The sequence below is a fragment of the Pseudorasbora parva genome, chromosome 3 (genome assembly GCF_024679245.1).
Source record: "Pseudorasbora parva isolate DD20220531a chromosome 3, ASM2467924v1, whole genome shotgun sequence".
NCBI lineage: Eukaryota > Metazoa > Chordata > Actinopteri > Cypriniformes > Gobionidae > Pseudorasbora > Pseudorasbora parva.
In genome coordinates, this window is record NC_090174.1 from 27,182,245 (window position 1) to 27,198,088 (window position 15,844).

At 38.3% G+C, this 15,844-nt stretch overlaps 1 protein-coding gene across 1 annotated transcript in view; it reads right to left on the minus strand.

Moving 5' to 3' along the window:
* Positions 1 to 5,429: 5,429 nt before the first annotated feature.
* The window catches only part of sv2ca (synaptic vesicle glycoprotein 2Ca), a 51,809-nt gene continuing 41,394 nt past the window's right edge, over positions 5,430 to 15,844 (minus strand). The window contains exons 6-13 of the mRNA XM_067438253.1: positions 11,199 to 11,288; positions 10,433 to 10,543; positions 10,248 to 10,336; positions 10,007 to 10,171; positions 9,760 to 9,893; positions 9,416 to 9,619; positions 8,345 to 8,504; positions 5,430 to 8,199 (exon numbers count right to left, since the gene is read on the minus strand). Coding sequence (XP_067294354.1) covers positions 8,016 to 8,199; positions 8,345 to 8,504; positions 9,416 to 9,619; positions 9,760 to 9,893; positions 10,007 to 10,171; positions 10,248 to 10,336; positions 10,433 to 10,543; positions 11,199 to 11,288 — 1,137 coding nt within the window. The 3' untranslated portion in view covers positions 5,430 to 8,015. The remainder of the gene's footprint in view (positions 8,200 to 8,344; positions 8,505 to 9,415; positions 9,620 to 9,759; positions 9,894 to 10,006; positions 10,172 to 10,247; positions 10,337 to 10,432; positions 10,544 to 11,198; positions 11,289 to 15,844) is intronic.

Consider the following 15,844-nt stretch of genomic DNA (forward strand, 5'->3'; position numbering starts at 1 on the left):
TGTTTTTAAGTTAAAACAACAATTATACTTGTTCACTTAACTTTCAGTCTAGTTGAGGACAAGAAAACTTAAAATGCCTTGTTGTCTGGACAATCTAGTTATCTCTACTGAAAAAAATTGTTGAAATAACAAAATCGCAAAAACATTTTTTTACAGTGTATAGTGTTCAAGAAACATTTCTTATTTGTTGCTAATATTTTTGTGGAAGCAACACATTTCTATCTGGATATCCAAAAAGAAATGTGTTGCACATTCTCAATGGGAAAATGTCCACACACAGCAACATCATTCAGCAACATTGCTCAAAATGTTGCCCCGTGTATCATAAGCTTCAGTTTCACAACCCCGACCCAAAAAAGCTCTTTCAGGTCAATTTGACCCAGAGAAGATATTCTTTTCCGCGAAAATGCTAGTTAATGTTATCACTTTGGACTGAAACTTAGTGACTTTGTTCCCAAAGGGTATAACTAAATCTCAAAAACGTTTGGGAAATGTTCTTACTTTTTTGTGGGAGTTTTGTTACCTTGTTACACTTATGGTGTTCCCGGTCAAAAATGACCGGCCTATAAAAAATATCTTATAAATCCCTCATTATACCATATTTTCACCCAATCTTGGATTCAATCTTTTTGTCAACTTGTTCTCTTTCAATTAGGACTGGTTTTATATTTTGATTTGCATCTGAATAATCATAAGCCTCATTTATTTGAGAGTATAGGCATTTCATTTTTTGAATATTTTTTTTTTTTACATTTTTGAATAATTTTAGAAATATTAAATAAAATCTGAAGAAAATTGGTATTGTTGATCACACTAGTCTACTCTAATGTTTCACCAGGAATTTTGTTTTGAAACTTTTATTTTGTAAAAAATATGGCACATAGTCACACTTGTGGTGTTCCCGGTCAAAAATGACCGGCCTATAAAAAATAGCTTATAAATCACTCATTATACCATAATTTTACCCAATCTTGGATACAACCTTTTTGTCAACTTGTTCTCTTTTAATTAGGACTGATTTTATATTTCTGTTTGAATCTGATTAATCGTGGGCCTCATTTATCTGAGAGTAGGCATGGTCAAAAATGGTCACAATAGCCGACCATTGAAAGTGAATGGGAGAGACTGAAAATAACAGAACAATTTAGTTCAGGAGCATGTTCATTATTTTCATGTACACATATGAGCATATGTGCTTGCAAGCATCGAGCCCTTGGACCTGTGCATGTATCGATACATTTATACACACGCTACCCAGACACACACACGTTAAAACACACAAACTTTGAGTATTACACACATTCTTTTCCACAGAGAGAAATTTGATCCTACCCTAACCTGCATCTAATATACATTTATGCATCTGACATTACCTCACACACATACTAATTGAAAGAGAACATGTTGACAAAAAGATTGAATCCAAGATTGGGTGAAAATATGGTATAATGAGTGATTTATAAGATATTTTTTATGGGCCGGTCATTTTTGACCGGGAACACCTCAGGTGTTACAGGGTTTTGAACACCACCTGAGGGTTAATAGTCATATAGTGCTATAGTCAATTTCTGGAGGCCGGAAAAGTCACCAAAGCAATAATGAACGCCAAAAAGTAGAGAATTCAGTGAACAAAAGGAGATACGAGTCAATGCAAGGATTCGTTCACTTAAAAGATTCATTGAACACAGAGATAAGTTCATCATGTCCAAAAAAGTGAACAAACACAGAGCAGTTCCAAATAATGCTGACACCACTGCATATACAGAAGAGGAATGCACCCTAAATAATGTAAATAAAGATGATAATGGTAATAGAGAAGCATATAACTTTATTAATGTAGTGCTTATGCTGCTCTAATTGACTTGCTGCTGATATCAAATGTTGTTTACATTTAAACGAGCCTCAACATTCTAATCGAGTAGCAACTGCAGTTGACATTTGAAATCAACACAACAAACCTTGAAGTCTGATCATTCATGCTACAAGCTCTTTACAACTCTTCAGATTAGAAAGTTTCTTCAATTTGTCTAATTTGGGAAGTTGCTCTTCAGTCATCAGCATGGAACAGCGTCGCTCAAGAAGAACCAGGGCTCGTCCCACACACCTGAGGGGATTCTTGGTGGAGGGCCTTTCTTCCATTCAAGACCTTTCACAGTTAGCAGCTGTAATCAAGTTAGATCACAATTACAGCTGCATCTCGGATGAAGTCCAAAGACCCACCGGTTTGGACGAGCGCTACCTAAAGAACGCAGCTGTCCTTCCCGACATTCATCCAGCACCCTCAGTCTCTTCAGTGGACGTGTGTCAGCAGGAAGAGCCTGTCTCCATCCACGGCTATAGCGTGGAGAAATACCAGGACATTTATCGCTCTGTGGTGGAGCCAATGAAGATGACGCGCTCTGGTCGGCACCGTCCCTACAGCCTTGAGCTGGGACTGAAGATCAAGCAGCGGCTGTGGGAGACCCTCAACTGCCCTTCACTGGTGGAGACGGAGCAGCCTGACGGACGCGTCCTGATCACTGAAAGCTTCTCCGCACCCAGCAGAAGCTTCGCTCCACGAATCCATTTGGACATCAGTGAAGAGCCCCTGCCTGAGGAACCCAGAAGAAAGAAGCCCAGACACTGAGTCATCAAAGTGTCAAATGGAGGCTGGAGTATCGCACAGCGGGGCCTACGTATGTAAATATTGAGTTATGGTGGTGTACGTTTTTATTACCACAGGGTAGGTTAGGTTTTTTATTTGGATGAATTTTAAGAATGCTTCTGTGAAATTGGTTGGATGTTTTTGATGTCATGCGACTCCTCCTAGGTTGTTCTAAGTGGTTTTAATGCATTGCTATTTGGTTGTCACAGTGTTTGGGATGGTGTTGACATGTTTGGCAAGGTTTTCTGAGAGGTTATTAGCATGTTATGGAACGGTTGCTGGATTTTCGGAGTGGTTTTTCGTGCATTGATATGTGGTTGTTAGGATGTTTAGATTGGTTGGTTATGTGCGGTTGTTTTTGAGCAGTTTGGTTAGGGTAGGTTAGGGTCCCTCATATGGTTTGCAGCTTGACGTGCTGTGAGGGCTTGTGTGCATCAGTGATGCCGAGAGCTACGCCACTGGTACTTCACAACTACTGGTAGGGTCACCCATAGTGGACAGGTCTCAGCTGAGATGCCAGACGAAGACAAACCACCTTCTGGACAGGAGAGGATTGGCCTGATGTTCTTGGCAGAAGATCACTGTCTTGTGACACCAGCAACAACACTAGAATTACCTGTATAGAAGAAACTTTAAACTGGTATAATTTGGATGGAAGTCATCGATGGATCTGTTCGAACAGAATGAGGAAACACAGGATGGTTTAATATTAGTAAAAGGTGTACATCAAGGATGCATTCCTTCTTCAGCACTGTAACAGCATCCAGTCAGTCAAATCTGAGGGACGGTAATGATTATTTCGTCATGCAACAGAAGGAGACAAACAAGGTAAGTATAAAGTACAGTTGTTTATTAGAGCAGAAAGCAGAGAAGAAGCAGGAGTGAATCGATGGTCAGTATCGCAGCAGTCTGATAGTTTGCAGATGACTTCGCTGGATGGGTTCCTTCGGAGTTCCTTCTGTTTGAAGATGAGAATGGAGAGCCGGAATCTGGAGACCCGGACCACTGAGGACTTTAGCAGAAGACTGATGAAGGTGATCTCAGGTAAGTAACACAGGTAGGTAGATAGTCAGGCTAGAGTAGGTATAGTAACCATGAGACTAGACCCTGAGGTGATGATGGTGACTGCAGCAACTCTGGCCGATGGTGACATCACACGCATAGCTTCTAAAGTGAGATGACGAGGGTAATGGCTTGCAGGCGTAACTAAGCAACAGAGTCCGTTAAAGATGACAAAGTAGTATGTCCCAAAGCTGTACTTTTTTCTTTTCTAAAAAAGAGTACATACTTTTAGGTCGTATTACGCGAATTGGGACGCAGCAGTGGTGAATGGAGCTGGTACAGCTTCTACATGGTAAACATCAAAAATAAATCTCTTCTGAAAATGTTTCTAAATTTAGGCATATGATCATGTAAGTACCACTGGTTAGAGCAGTGAAAATTCTATAAATTAAACAATTACTATTTATAATGGGTAGTAGTAATTTAGTCATCTAAAATTCTTAGACCAGAACTTAATAAAGCAGGTGCTTTGTGACATAATTATTATAATAATGTACTGATTATCATGAATAATCAAAATGTCCATGTTAAACATAAAAACTAGTGCTATCGGTCAATTAAAATATGTAATCACAAATAATCACAGATTTTGAAAGTGTAATTGTAAAATAAATCTGAATCTATATTTAATTTTCCCCCCTGTCAAAATGCATTTAAAGAACAGTTTGTTCCAATGTTTTATTAACATTATACACAAAAAAAGGAACTAACATAAAAATTTAATTTACTGAAAAACAAAAACCTTAAAACACTAAAACAATCACGGCATGAAAAACAGCATCAAGCTCAAAGAAAGAAAATAATTAATAAAAGTCTTCTTTATTCAAGTTGTCCTTTTTCTGAGTTTCATTTCTATTGTCTGATGGTATTTTAATATATCTTTATGTATCAAGACAAAAGGCATTATTTTTAAAACCATGTTAATAAGAACAACAAAAACAACAACAACACGCTTGTCTTACTTAGTATTTTTGTCTTCCTTCCAGTGTCTAAATATCTAAAAATTCGTAAAACAAGATGAATTTACTAGACTTTACTATATATAGTAAACAAGAGAAATATATCATTTTACTTATCTAGTAAAAACATCTTGATTTAAGAATTTTTAGTAAGAATAAGAAAAGCATTTTTGCAGTGTTGACCTGCAACCCATTTTCAGGGTCGAGACTTAATAGAGTGTAAAAGAAGAGCAAACTTGTTTGTGTGTGTCATACATTTACATTTAAGCATTTAGTTGACGCTTTCATCCAAAGCAACTTACAATAAAGGGACATAAGCAATCTGCACAGATCCTTCATTGTATTAACTCAAATTTTTAAGTTAATTGAACTATAAAAAACAAATATGTAACCAGGTTACTTACCTTTTTTTTAACAAAAAAAGTTAAACCAACAATTTATATGGAGTACTTTAACAATCTCTTTATTAACTCAACATTGTAGTTGTCGATGTAGACTGATGTCAGGGAGGGACAGAAATCTCAGATTAAATTTAAAATATCTTAATTTGAGTTCTGAAGATGAACGAAGGTCTTACGGCTTTGGAATAACATGAAGGTGAGTGAGTAGTTGATTAACGTTTTTTAGGTGAACTAACTCACTAATACTTACAATGTTTTTGATATAGAATCTTTTGACACAACAACAATCACATCTGGCCAGTCCTTTTTCATAGCCAGAATTAAATCCTTTTCATAAGGATGTCCTACGGATTAACAGCACGACACTTTTCAACACATCTTTATTACCTTCACAAAATATGACAATTATATACTTTAGCATTTTTCTTTCATAAAACACAACAGTGTGACATTCTTGGAGAGATGAGCACACACACACAGCCCAAAAGTTTAATACATGCAGTTTTGATCAGCGATGTCTCAGGACGGCTGGATCTTAGGGACAGTGCTGCAATGACAAATGAACACTGGAAAGTTTCAGCGATGTACGTACATTAAAGCTTCATCCATTGCCGTCACCAAAAATGTGTACACAGTATTCAGCTTTTGAGTCGATTACTGTTTGTACAAAATATACACGGATAAGCACACATTTACCCATACACAGATATACACACACACTGTTCACAAAGCATACACACATAATTTCAGACAGTGTTAACAATAAAACATATGCACAATTCAGAAAGGTTTTCAGATGAAGACAGGCTTAGACTAAGTATAGCAGGCCTACAGCAATGGTCATTTATAATCTCATTTATAGGCCTAAATAAACTGCATAGCTTTGCTGAGACAGCGTTAAGCCACTTTGGTTAGTTGGAAGCCAAATCAGATTTTAAAAAATGTATCAGTTATACTTTAACGAGGTCTATTTTACTGACTTTTTTCTTATTGTAGACCGTTCAAAACATCAAAACAATATTAATACTATTATTCGTGTTATTCAGAGAATTCTATTTGGCACCGACTGCAAAAGCTAAACTGTAAAATGTGACATTAAAATGTGGTTTGATTGATAATTTACTGCTGAACATATTGAATATGTTTGATTTTAGGGGAAAGTATTTAGATATTGTTATGAAGACATTAGATATGGAATACAAAAGACACAACTGTATAACAAAAAATGATCTACTGCATTCACAAGTTTGAGGTCTTTAAGTTTTCTATTATAACATAATTTAAAATTTATTTCATTCCTGTGATGGCAAAGTTGAATTTCAAGGTGTCACAATCCTTCAGCAATCATTATAGTGCTCAAGAAACATTAATGGTGGTTGAGGACATTCCCCCTTCCATGTAAAGCGCTTTGAGTGTCTAGAAAAGCACTATATAAATGTAACAAATTATTATTATTATTATTTCTTATTTGTTGCTAATATTTTTGTGGAAGCATAATGTTTTTGACCAGGATTCTTTGATGAATAGAAACGACAGTATTTATATGAAACAGAAATCTATTGTAACATATTAAATGTTTTTACTTTCACTATTGATCAATTGAATCCATTCTTGGGGGGAAAAACACAGACAATTTTTTTTTTACTGACCACAAACTTTTGAATGAATATATATACATATATATCGATAGTCATTACGTAGAAGCAACTAAATAACACAGAATTATCTTCCCTTGGCTTGGAAATATATCACGTGTCATGTGGTTATCAAACACATCTCTCTTCCCCTCTCTACCCCATATGTTGAGGCGGGCCCTCTAAACTCCCTCTGCACCTGTAAACCTGTCGTGCCAACGAGATGAGTCTTTGACATTGTACATAAAAGAGGCTCATCATCAGCCTGATTCTCATCAGTCCTTTCTGTCAGACTGTAGGATGGTTTGCATGAGTGACCGTGGCATAAACACACTCAGATATCAATTACAGCAGCTACCTCAAGCTCAAATGTTATAATGATCTTATGTAGGAGAGGCACAGTTTCAAAAGGCCATTCGCCATTAGACAAATCACAAATTGGCAGAACAAGTCAGATAACACGTCCTTTGTATATGAAATTAAATCGACATACAATATATAAAGCTTATGAGCAAAATATACTCCATATGAACAAAACATCTGCAGTGCACAAAATAGGATATTTGATTTTTATAAATCTGGCTGCAGAAACATTAAATATGTACTTAAAGCATGAGTACAGTGCACATTTGTGGCCTTTTAATCAGAGGTTGGAGTATATATGCAAAAGGCTTGATTATAAAAATTATGGGTTTCAACCTCCCCAAAATATAATACTCACTGACATTAATTTAATTAAAAAAAACCTACTTCAATGATGTTTTCAGTATGTAGAGTCAAATTCTGAAACTACTGACTGAATTAAGAGTTGTTTACCAGTAGCCTCAGTCTCTCGTCTCTTCAGTAACTCTCCGGGTTCAGTCAGCCAGCTGTGATGCAGCTGTGCCGAGCTCTCTGCGTATCTGATCCTCCTCTCTGCATTTTTGCAGCAGGTTTGGACGGCTCATTAATAGCTTGTTTTCCTCAAGACTTAATAAGGGGACATTAATATTTACGCTCACGTCCATTCCTAAGCTGTTGCAAACCCTTGAAAAGCCACAAGGAAACACAAGGGGTTTTGGTCGAAACAACCGTACAGTATGAAGGTGCAAGTATTATTATTGCAAAGGAAAGTCTAAGGATTGTCAAAATATTTACCCACTGTTTGATGACATTAATAAGCATCTTGTTTTGAACCACCAACCTTCACCCGGCTATATACATAGAAACGCCACCGAAACAGTTAAATGCATTTATGCAAGTACACAATGTACCATGATGGTGAATGAGGGTTAAGTCAAGCCTTTTGAGTTTCTCCAAACCTCTGACACAAGGGTTACATGAGGACATTAGACCGGGTGTCAGGTAGTCGCAATCCCACCAGACCTCCGCCAACAAGCACTGAGGAGGCCAGAAGAATAGGGATAGCTTTGGTGATGCCTACTAAAGATCCAAAAATCAGATTTCCCATCGCCGCGGCTAGCTTGCACAAGGCATTACAGAAGCCAAATCCAGTTCCTCTGAAATAGAGAGGTAAAGAGAGGGATGGTGGTTGGTAAAAGTTAGTGTTACATTGATATTTAATGGGCTTTGAGATTTGGGATCATTAAACAGCTTTGTTGTGTTTCTGTTAGCATATTTTATTATGTATGAGAACAAGCCCACCTTCTGTCCGTTGGGTAGAGCTCTACTGTCACAACGTCCAGGGAGTTCCAGGCAGAGATGCTCAGCCCATTGTACAAGCACAACATCCCAATCATCATCGACTCACTGGTGCCAAACCACAGGAAGAAGCAGCTGATACCAGACAGGATCATGGAAAACCCTGACAAAACAAACTAAATACTTACAGAAAAACTATTCTTTCGCACAATGATAACAAAAAGTATAAGGGCCAGATTTACTAAACAGGGCAAATTAGCCCTGCATTCCAAAAAAGCGTCAATGGGAGTGGAACATTTTGCGTGTGATCTACTGACAACGTGAAAATTAAAGAAAACTGTAAAAATAAAAGCAGAAAATGTACTTTTCTGCAAGGACATTATCAAGTAATTTTACGGAAGTTTCCGTAAACACAACCTAATGCAATGCGTAACTCAAAATACAGGTAAAACATCTGTAAATAAACAAACCAGAAATAACTGACTAGCGCAAACCTTAGTTAATCATCTTGCATGATTCATTTAAACAATCTCTTCCCATAAAATATGAAAGTTCAGCTGTCCACGCCTTTCCTGGGCTAATTTTTCACTGCACGTCTTTAGTAAATCCTGACAGTAGTTTTTTTTTAACGGCAAAAGATGGTTTGCGAGGGCACAAGCTGTTAGTAAATTTGGCCCTCTCTCCCTCTCTCTCTCTCTCTCTCCCTCCCTCTCTCTCTCTCTCTCTCTCTCTCTCTCTCTCTCTCTCTATATATATATATATATACTTACAGACAGGCAGACAGACAGACAGACAGATAGATAGATAGATAGATAGACAGACAGACAGATAGATATAGATAGACAGACAGACAGACAGACAGACAGACAGACAGACAGACAGACAGACAGACAGATAGATAGATAGATAGATAGATAGATAGACAGACAGACAGACAGACAGACAGACAGACAGACAGACAGACAGACAGACAGATAGATAGATAGATAGATAGATAGATAGATAGATAGATAGATAGATAGATAGATAGATAGATAGATAGATAGATAGATTAAATTTAGTTTAATTTCTCACCTAACATAGACAAGCGGCCAATTTTGTCCATGAGAAGTGCAGATACAATGTTTCCAGGCAGAACAGCCAGTGTTCCCAAGAAATTGACAAAGTAGACCCAGTAAGCACTATAATCATCCTCAAACGTCATTTGACAGCCTGTTTTGTTGTGGTAAAATGTGCTGTTTATGACATCTGTATTCATCAGTTTGGAATCGTCAATATCTGTCAAATGAATAAATAACTTTCATGAGATTCAGACCACAGCACAAAGCGATGGTTAAGTATTTACCGACATGTGACAAAGTGGTAAAATGCAGAAAAGTCAGTTTTGTGTTAAACAAAAAAAAACATGACAATTTTACCAGTGTTGTAGAAGACAGCCTCAATAAATGTGCAGTTTCGAAATAAAGATCCCACTGATGTCACATGCTCAAAAAAGCAGCTTTGAAAGGTGGAATTGATGAAAGTGACAGACTTGATTTTCATACTTATGAACCTGAGGAACACAAAGGAAATGATTTACAGTATGTAATAATATGCAGGCATACTCAGAATAAGAATTAGTATATTAATAGGACGATTACTGTTATAGGTAATTGAATAAATCACCTGTCATTTATAAATAAGCTATTAGTGTGTATCTGGTTCTCAAGGGTGAAATTGAAGGTGAAGTCTTCAATGCGTTCGCTGTTATGCCTTTGTACTTTGGAGGCATATTCATCGGCCTGAAGGTGTTTGATGACGTCAGGGAACCACACAGATAAACCATAATACCTGCAGAAGTATTAGAGTTCTTTAAAGACTGACTGGATTGATGGATGGATATGTGACACAAAAAGAAAGGTCTTACCCAAATGACAATGTGAGCCACACAATGGCAAGTTTCACTGTAATGTCTTTCACTGGATGACTAAAACACCTCAAGAAGTTCAACCAAATCTGGAAGGACAGAAAAATGATTTTTTTTTTGCATCATAAAAAAAATCAAGTAATTTAATCAAATGATCATATAGAATTACACATCCTGATTCTCACCCCATGTAGCTCAGTCTTTATTCTGAAGATCGCTTTTAAAAAAACGTTGCCGGATTCATTCTGCATCTCGACAAACTCATTAATCTGCTTTGGGACTTTAATTCTGTTCACCTACAAAAAGAAAAAAGAAACGAGAGCTGAGAGTGTGTGTGTGTGTGTGTGTGTGTGTGTGTGTGTGTGTGTGTGTGTGGACATGTTTTTGGGACACATGAGGACATATTTGTGACATATGGAAAGGGTGAAATATGAGGACATTGGCCACTTTTCAAAGTGCTTATAAATTATACAGGATGAGTTTTTTTTAGAAAGTAAAAATGCAGAATGTTTCCTGTGATGGGTAGGTTTAGGGGTAGGGGCAGTGTAAGAGGATAGTGTGTGTGCGTGTGTGTGTGTGTGAGACAGAGCTCAAGACTAAGCCATTCTACACAGTATGTAATGCAATGAAATATGTTTTAAGTTTGTCTTGAGTATGCAAATACTTTTTTTAATTGCCACTGTAATACAAAAGAGAAAGAATATATGTTTAACAACATATGTTTAACAAGTGTGTCATATTTATGTGGCAGCTTGATCTTCATCATTGCTTGCTCACCAAGCCTTGATGCAGGCTGCAATTTGCCTGAAGCTCAGTAAATGACAGCAAAAAAAATCCATGTAGCCCACATACAAGGCAGGATGAGACAATCATTTATGAATTTAAGCAACTTTAAAGCATAGTTGGTGCTCTAAGAAGCTTAATGTTAGTGCAGTGAGGTAATCGACTCACAGTAAAGACTTTCTCGGGTTGTCCACGCGCCCGCATGTTTGTGTCATGAATCTGCTTGAGGATCATCCAGGCCTCGTCGTGCTTCCCTACCTGAAAGGATAAGAAAAATCCCTAAGAGATTAACTGGATTAAGTGGAAGCCGCAGTGCTAGATGACAGGCGCCCACCTCTATTGCCACGGCAGGCCCGGAAGAGGGGCATTGGGAGTCACGACAAGCACGCGTCATTAGCTTCAAAGAGAGTCGTGTTCCCTTAAGACAGGCTGTTTCCTCAGATTGCCAAGGCATTCAAGTCATATAAACTGAATTGATGTTCTTGTAAACATGCAGTTAGCAACAAAACAGCTGTTACAAAATATCTGAGTAATTTTTCAAAGGATAAGTTCACTTCAAAATGAAAATTTACTGATAATTTACTAATTCATGAAATTACGTTTTCTGAGGAAAACAGTCCAGGATTTTTCTCCACATTATAGACTTCTATGGCAACCAAAATGCACGATCCCAGCTGATGAATAGGGTATTATCTAGCAAAACCATCGGCCATTTAAAAAAAGAAAAGAAAAGTGTATACTTTTGTACCTAAATTGCTCTACGTGACTGTTCCGGCGTGATTGCGCAATCACTGGCGAGCCACAGAGTAGTGCAATATAAGCAATTTAGGTTAAAAAGTAAATACATTTTACAATTTCTTTTGAAATTGACAGATGGTTTCGCTAGATAAGACCCTAGTCCTCGTCTGAGATCGTGCAGAGCCTCTGAAGCCCTTAGAAACGGCATTGATTTGGACCTTTAACACTTCAGGTCCAACACTATTAAAGTACATTATATGGAGAAAAAACCTGAAATGCTTTCCTCAAAAAAACGTAATTGCTTTTCACCTGAGGAAAGAAAGACACGGACACTTTGGATGAGATGGTGAGTAAATTAAGTGAGCTAATCGTTTAAAGGTGCACTATGAACCTTTTCCGTCCGCTATAGGGCTCCTATTCAAAACAAATGCAAAGTTTGATGATGCCATGTTGGAGCGCAGCATCTTGGGACATGTGGCCTTCACCTCACAGCAGGTGGAAAATAGGACTCGAGCAGAAATCATTTTCATGGATGCGGTTATTAACGTTACTGTAGTATGAAGCAGAGCAGGATTGAGTGTTTGGGAGCTGAGCAAGTCCGCTGGAGCGACTGTTACGACAACAAACGCCTCGGGAGCAACAGGACTTTTATTATGACGGGACGGGTTACGGTCACGAGTATGAGGTAACGCGGCTCTGTTTATCACATTAGATATATTTGAGTGTGTTGAAAATGATGTTATGACGTTACTCTGTGTGTTCGCTTGGCGGCTGCTGTGACACTTGTTCACACTGCTAAGAGTAAAGCGTTATTGCCGAATAACGCAGATATGACGCAACTGACAGGCGACTCCCTCAGATGCTTTCCTCAGACGTCCTGGGTCCTTTGTTAAAATAGCAATTTTCTCACAATTCATCAATAGTTGGAAACATTTGGGATATTGTAAGTACTCAACTGAACAAAATATATAACACTGCCCTAGTGGTTTTGGGATATTTTACTGCAAAAATACTACATAGTGCACCTTTTAAGTTTTCCCATTTATTGACTGACACCTCTCCTTTCCCCATGTTGAGAGAAATTGGGAGTAAGTGCAGAGGTTATACTATACTAAATGTAAGCATGCATTTACTCATGCCACTTGCAAAACATTCATTATTCCACAAAATGATTAAAAGCAGAGAAATAACTTTAGTTAGTGTGTAATGTTGCTGTTTAAAAATAAACATCTGCAAAGTAACAATGCTCAAAGTTCAGGGCAAATGGAGATATTTTCTTTTACAGAAATTGATTTTTAAGGACTACACAATGGTTCCCTGGTTAGACACCCCTAACCCTAAAATTTACAAATACCCTGCCCCCAGAAACATGCAACAAAGGGGGTGATGACATGTTGGGCTGCATTAGAGAAAAGGAAGAGTTATGTATTAGTGTTGTTACTGTGCCGTCGCAACGCTTTCCTCTTTGTATGGCCTTCCAAGGGACGCTGGACTGACACATGTCTACACTCACTGAATGACGCTACAAAAGACAATAGGCGATTATAATCGGTGATGCTGTCTAAACTGGATGTGGCGGGATGCAAGAGGTCAATATTTGATAGTAAACTGATTCCTCATTCTATTTATGATGTACTGAAACGATGGACAAATGTTTTGCAACTGGCACTATGTCGCACTCAGGGTAGACAGCCTTTATCTGTTCCAACGCAAGCAACAAACTTCTTTTTAATCCCGCCAGAAAGCTTTGAATGTTGGTGTTTGTTGGCGTTTATGTGTAAATTATTCTTTGATTCTTTTATAGTTTTTTTCCCCATTCTCAGTTGACGACAGGTACGCTAAACATGGTTCTGTTCTGTGTAAACATGGTTCTTTACTTTAGTAAAGTCATGGATTAGTCTTCGTAATGTGCTCATAGTTCTGGCAATAGATATTTGTCTACACTCGTTTCTAAACAGACAAAACTAACGGTAGCGATCACTATAGATCTTTAGGGTGCGTTCACACTTGTAGTTCGGTTCGTTTGGTTAGTTTGGTCCGGACCAAAAAACAAAAACAAACATATAGTCCTGGTCCGCTTAGCGTTCACACGGGCATTTTTAACAGCGAACCTAAAGTTACCGAACCAAAGGCACAGGGAGACGCTCACAACCTGATTGGTCGGTTTATATGACGTAGGAGCTCGTTTACCGAACATGCAAAACAATGCTGTGTGCGGATTACACGCGCGGGCATTTTATGCGTGTACATATGGCATTATTTTTTACCAGAGAACTCATGAAGAGCTCATGAAATGTTCACAACATTCAAAACAACGCTGTGTGCTGGATTAAACGCGATCATTTTATGCGTGTAACACATATGGCATTATTTTTTACCAGAGAACTCATGAAGAGCTCATGAAATGTTCAAAACAACGCTGTGAGCTGGATTAAACGCGATCATTTTATGCGTGTAACACATATGGCTTTATTTTTTACCAGAGAACTCATGAAGAGCTCATGAAATGTTCAAAACAACGCTGTGTGCTGGATTAAACGCGATCATTTTATGCGTGTACATGTGGCATTATTTTTACCCGCTGAGAACTCATGAAGAGCTCATAAAATGTTCAAAACATTCAAAACAGCAGCAGGATTTCCTCCGTTGTGCAAAAGAGACGGCCGTTCTGTCGTCTGTACTAATAATGGGCAACACAGGAACTTTGATGAGAAGAGCCAGGTATGCTTATTGTGTGTTTTTTCTAGCATTTTCGAAACATGCTCGTCTGACCAAATATTGATGAGGCTCTTCCTCGTTGCTCTACGTTTGCCCTCTAACGTTAAAGTTACTCATTTTGGATAACGTACACCGATCTTTCCGCGTCGTCAAATCAGCTGCATTATGCGTGGCATCTTGTGACATTATCCCTCCGGTTTTTGGTCCGTGTTGCGTTCATATATCAATCGAACCGCACCAGAGTTCGTTTGGAAGCGGACCGAGACCCATCTTTTTAGCGGTCTCGGTCCGCTTGTTTGGTGCGCACCAGAGTTCGGGTGGCAGCGTTCACATATGTTCAAATGAACCGCACTAACCGAGCAACCGCACCAGGGTTCGTTTTAATCGAACCAAACATGACAAGTGTGAACGCACCCTTAGTCTGTAAACCAAATAATCCCTTTAATCATTTACAAATAACAGCGCATCTAAAAGTATGAGACAACTACAAAAAAACAAACAAACAAAAAAACATTCTAAAACAGCTGTTCTTGGACAGGTTCTGATCAATCCTATTCCCTAAAATTCTCTGGGTCTGATTCAGGCTCAAACTGATAAGGCAATATTGACGCCATTGTTTTTACAACACACCTGAGAATATGTAGTAATGAGAAACCATAATGATAAGGGGCATGATGTTTCTGAACAACGTGCACTAGGCGGTTAGCGAATCTTGGCCGGCTAACCAATCTGAGCCCATTGCATATTTCTGAGGGAGGGCTTCATAGAACCAGGAAAGTGATGTAGATGTTTTTTGTTTTTGTGTTTTTAAGCGAAGCATGAACACATGTTAGACTGCACCCCATAAACACAATCAAGCCTTCAAAAAAAGGCTGATCAAGAACACCTTTAATATTAAATACAAACTTACTTTATGTACTTTATGTACTCTTACTTTATGTCTCACTTTATTAAGCAATGTCTTTGCTGCCGACCTTTAGATGATCCAATTCAATCATACTAATACATAAAAATTAGTTTAGATAAACATCCTATTTGTGTTTCTTTTTTTTATGGCCCTGTCCCAAATGGCACTTTCAGTCTTGTGGATTTACAATGGCCATTGCGTGCGTGTGTCCGTTAAGTCCACAAGACCGTAGGGTGTCCCATTTGTCATTTAAGCTTAAAATAAGGGAGCTTAAAAAGACCCTCAATGCACACTTCAGCTGAGCCCCCAAGTTTGCGAGCTATGCAGAGGACTTCTACCCGACAGTCAAAGCAGCATTACGTCATGAAAGTGCGAACTCAGAGGAAGACTGCGAGGGTTTAGGGTGCCATTTGGGACAGGGCCTTCTTCTCCTGCATTGAGCTGCACCCTC